This window comes from Myotis brandtii, unplaced genomic scaffold, assembly GCF_000412655.1.
Source record: "Myotis brandtii unplaced genomic scaffold, ASM41265v1 scaffold115, whole genome shotgun sequence".
Lineage (NCBI taxonomy): Eukaryota > Metazoa > Chordata > Mammalia > Chiroptera > Vespertilionidae > Myotis > Myotis brandtii.
This window is the reverse complement of record NW_005353967.1, coordinates 14,293,884-14,297,198: the sequence shown is the minus strand read 5'-3', so window position 1 is coordinate 14,297,198 and position 3,315 is coordinate 14,293,884. Positions and strand designations below refer to the sequence as shown.

At 45.8% G+C, this 3,315-nt stretch overlaps 1 protein-coding gene across 1 annotated transcript in view; it reads right to left on the bottom strand.

Moving 5' to 3' along the window:
* The window catches only part of MCCC2 (methylcrotonoyl-CoA carboxylase 2 (beta)), a gene marked incomplete at its 5' end in the record, with an annotated part of 61,047 nt that extends 57,732 nt beyond the window's left edge, over positions 1–3,315 (bottom strand). The window contains one exon of the mRNA XM_005858146.2: positions 3,268–3,315. Coding sequence (XP_005858208.1) covers positions 3,268–3,315 — 48 coding nt within the window. The remainder of the gene's footprint in view (positions 1–3,267) is intronic.

Genomic DNA, 3,315 nt, shown 5'->3' with positions numbered 1-3,315 from the left:
AGGGACCCTCCGAGTGCACAAATTTTTGTGCACCGGGCCTCTAGTATATTTAATAAGTAAATAAACAGAACTGTCACTATCAAGCCTTTGTGAAGCACACAGTGGGTAGAGTGAGAGGGGGCAGTACATATTACTGGTCTAACATGAGCGACCAGGAAAATTAGGCAGGGAGAAACTGGATTGTGGCCAAGACCCCTCTGTGCCATCTCCCATCCAAGGCATGGCTTTACCTTTGTTCCCTTTTTATGAGTTTTTTTGCACTAAAAGTTTACTACTTGTAGATGGAGGTCCCAGGAGATAAGGCTGCACCTAAGTGAAATATTTTAACATCCAACATAACTTAAGAACACACCCACTCTCTCCAAGCTATTTGTTATCTGTGGCAGACAGTACTAACTGTTTATCCATGTTCATTCTTCCCACTTTCCTTGATGATGGAATCCCAATTTTATTTACTCAAGGTGGCAACAAGCCTAGTTGGAAAAGTAACATATCCTGGCCTTCCTGTGCGTAGACATGTGGCTGTGTGACTAAATTCTAACCAATGAAATACAGGAAGAAAGTATGACTTCTAGAAAGGCTCCTTAAAAAGAAGTCAAGTAGATGAGTCCTTTTGGAACTCAGACATAATAGTTGGAGCCTAAGCAACCATCTCCAGTGGTCGGCAAACTGCAGCTCGGCAAACCGCGGCTCACAAGCCACATGCGGCTCTTTGGCCCCTTGAGTGTGGCTCTTCCACAAAATACCAGCTCTTCCACAAAATACCGACTTCTGCGCATGGGCCACGAAGTTTCAATCGCACTGTATATGCGCGCCTACATGTGGTATTTTGTGGAAGAGCCACACTCAAGGGGCCAAAGAGCCGCATGTGGCTCACGAACCGCGGTTTGCCGACCACGGTCTTAGACCATGAGGTAAACTGTATCAGTTGTTCAAAATTATTCCTCCCCCCCACCTTTGCCAAGGTTCAGTGTGATATTATACTTCCCCACCCCACAGTCCATGAGTCTGTCCAGATTACTTGTTTTGTCCAGAGGAATGTGGGCAAATATGACAGTGTACCAAATGCAAGCAGAGGCTTTAAGAGTGACAAAGTGTTGCCATACTCTCCTCTTGTGCCCCCACCTTCCATTATAGAGGAGCATTCCCCAAGTAGCCACTGCCCCTTCAGGCTGGGTCCTGGCATAAGAAACAAGTAGAACAAGCCCTCTTGATACACCAAGGTTTCGGGTTCCATCCCCAGTCAGAGCACATACGAGAAACAACCAATGAATGCGTAAATAATTGGAACAACAAATCAATCTCTCTCTCTTTCATCAATAAATAATAATAAAAATTTTAAAAAGAAACAGACCTTAACCTGATACACTGCTCAGGCCAGAGCTGCAACAACCAATCCACAGATCCAAGAGCAAAAAATAAGTTCTTGTGGGTGGAGGGATTGAGCAAAAAAGAAGAAAAAGAAAACTCATGGATACCAACAACAGCATGCTCTTCCACAAAATACCGACTTCTGCGCATGGGCCACGAAGTTTCAATCGCACTGTATATGCGCGCCTACACGTGGTATTTTGTGGAAGAGCCACACTCAAGGGGCCAAAGAGCCGCATGTGGCTCGCGAGCCGCGGTTTGCCGACCACGGTCTTAGACCATTAGGTAAACTGTATTAGTTGTTCAAAATTATTCCTCCCCTCCCACCTTTGCCAAGGTTCAGTGTGAGATTATACTTCCCCACCCACAGTCTATGAGTCTGTCCATATTACTTGTTTTGTCCAGAGGAATGTGGGCAAATATGACAGTGTACCAAATGCAAGCAGAGGCTTTAAGAGTGACAAAGTGTTGCCATACTCTCCTCTTGTGCCCCCACCTTCCATTATAGAGGAGCATTCCCCAAGTAGCCACTGCCCCTTCAGGCTGGGTCCTGGCATAAGAAACAAGTAGAACAAGCCCTCTTGATACACCAAGGTTTCGGGTTCCATCCCCAGTCAGAGCACATACGAGAAACAACCAATGAATGCGTAAATAATTGGAACAACAAATCAATCTCTCTCTCTTTCATCAATAAATAATAATAAAAATTTTAAAAAGAAACAGACCTTAACCTGATGCACTGCTCAGGCCAGAGCTGCAACAACCAATCCACAGATCCAAGAGCAAAAAATAAGTTCTTGTGGGTGGAGGGATTGAGCAAAAAAGAAGAAAAAGAAAACTCATGGATACCAACAACAGCATGTTGAATGTGGGGGTTGGGGGATGGAGGAGGGAATAGGGGGATAAATGGTGATGGACAGGGACAGAGACTTGCCTTGGGGTAGTCATCACACAATACAGTGTACAGATGTGTTGTAGAGCTGTGCACCTAAAACCTGTATAATTTTGCTAACCAGTGTCACCCCAATAAATTAAATAAAAAGGAAATAAATACTTATTTTGGACACTAAGATCTTGGGATTGCTTGCTACGCAGCATTAGTGAAGCAAACGCTGGCGAAATGCACATCATGAGATGACCGTGAGGAGAGGAGAAAAAACATTAAGAGTTGGTATGCGAGCCCTGGCTGGGCGGCTCAGTGTTGAAGCTTTGCCCCAGTACGCCAGCCAAGGTTGGAGGTTCCAACTCCAGTCAGGGCACATACAAGAAGCATAAATACATGGAACAAATCGATGTTTCCTTTTCTCTCTCTCCATTCCTCTCTCTCGAATCAATTTAAAAAGAGAGATAACATGGGACTAAAACTTTCCAGCTCTGAGCTTTCAAAAGCTGCAAGTTGTTTCTTTGACCTTGAATACCTCCCAGTTCCAAGAAAAGCCATTCAAAGATACTGTGGAATATTTTCTATTAATACTACCAACTACTTAAAGTCTGATAAGCACAACTTCCAAGGTTAGCTGTCCTCGGCCAGTGATCCCCCAAACTGGCTGCCACCAAGCCCCCAGGGTTCATTAACCATGTCAACCCCAGAGACCCAAAAGATCCAGGGAGGGGCTTCGGGCAGCTGTGCATTCAACAAGCTCCCCAGCTGACAATGCTGGGCCAGGTTTTGATTTCAAAGATACAAAAAGCAGTGCCAATGCCAAAAGTAAACTAAAATGTATTTGATTTGGGATTTTTTTTCCCCAATCTTCACGACCCCTTTAGTGCATCCCAGAATCATTACGGAGAGAAAAGAACAGCAGCTGTTCAAGGCGTCCACCTGCCTCCGAGTCCGGCCAGCAGGGCGTCCCGCGGAAGTGTGGCAGGGGCACTCAGGCCGCTCACCCAGCCTACCTGGTAGACGGCAGAGCCCGAGTCGGGCTGTGCCCAGCGCGTGGCCAC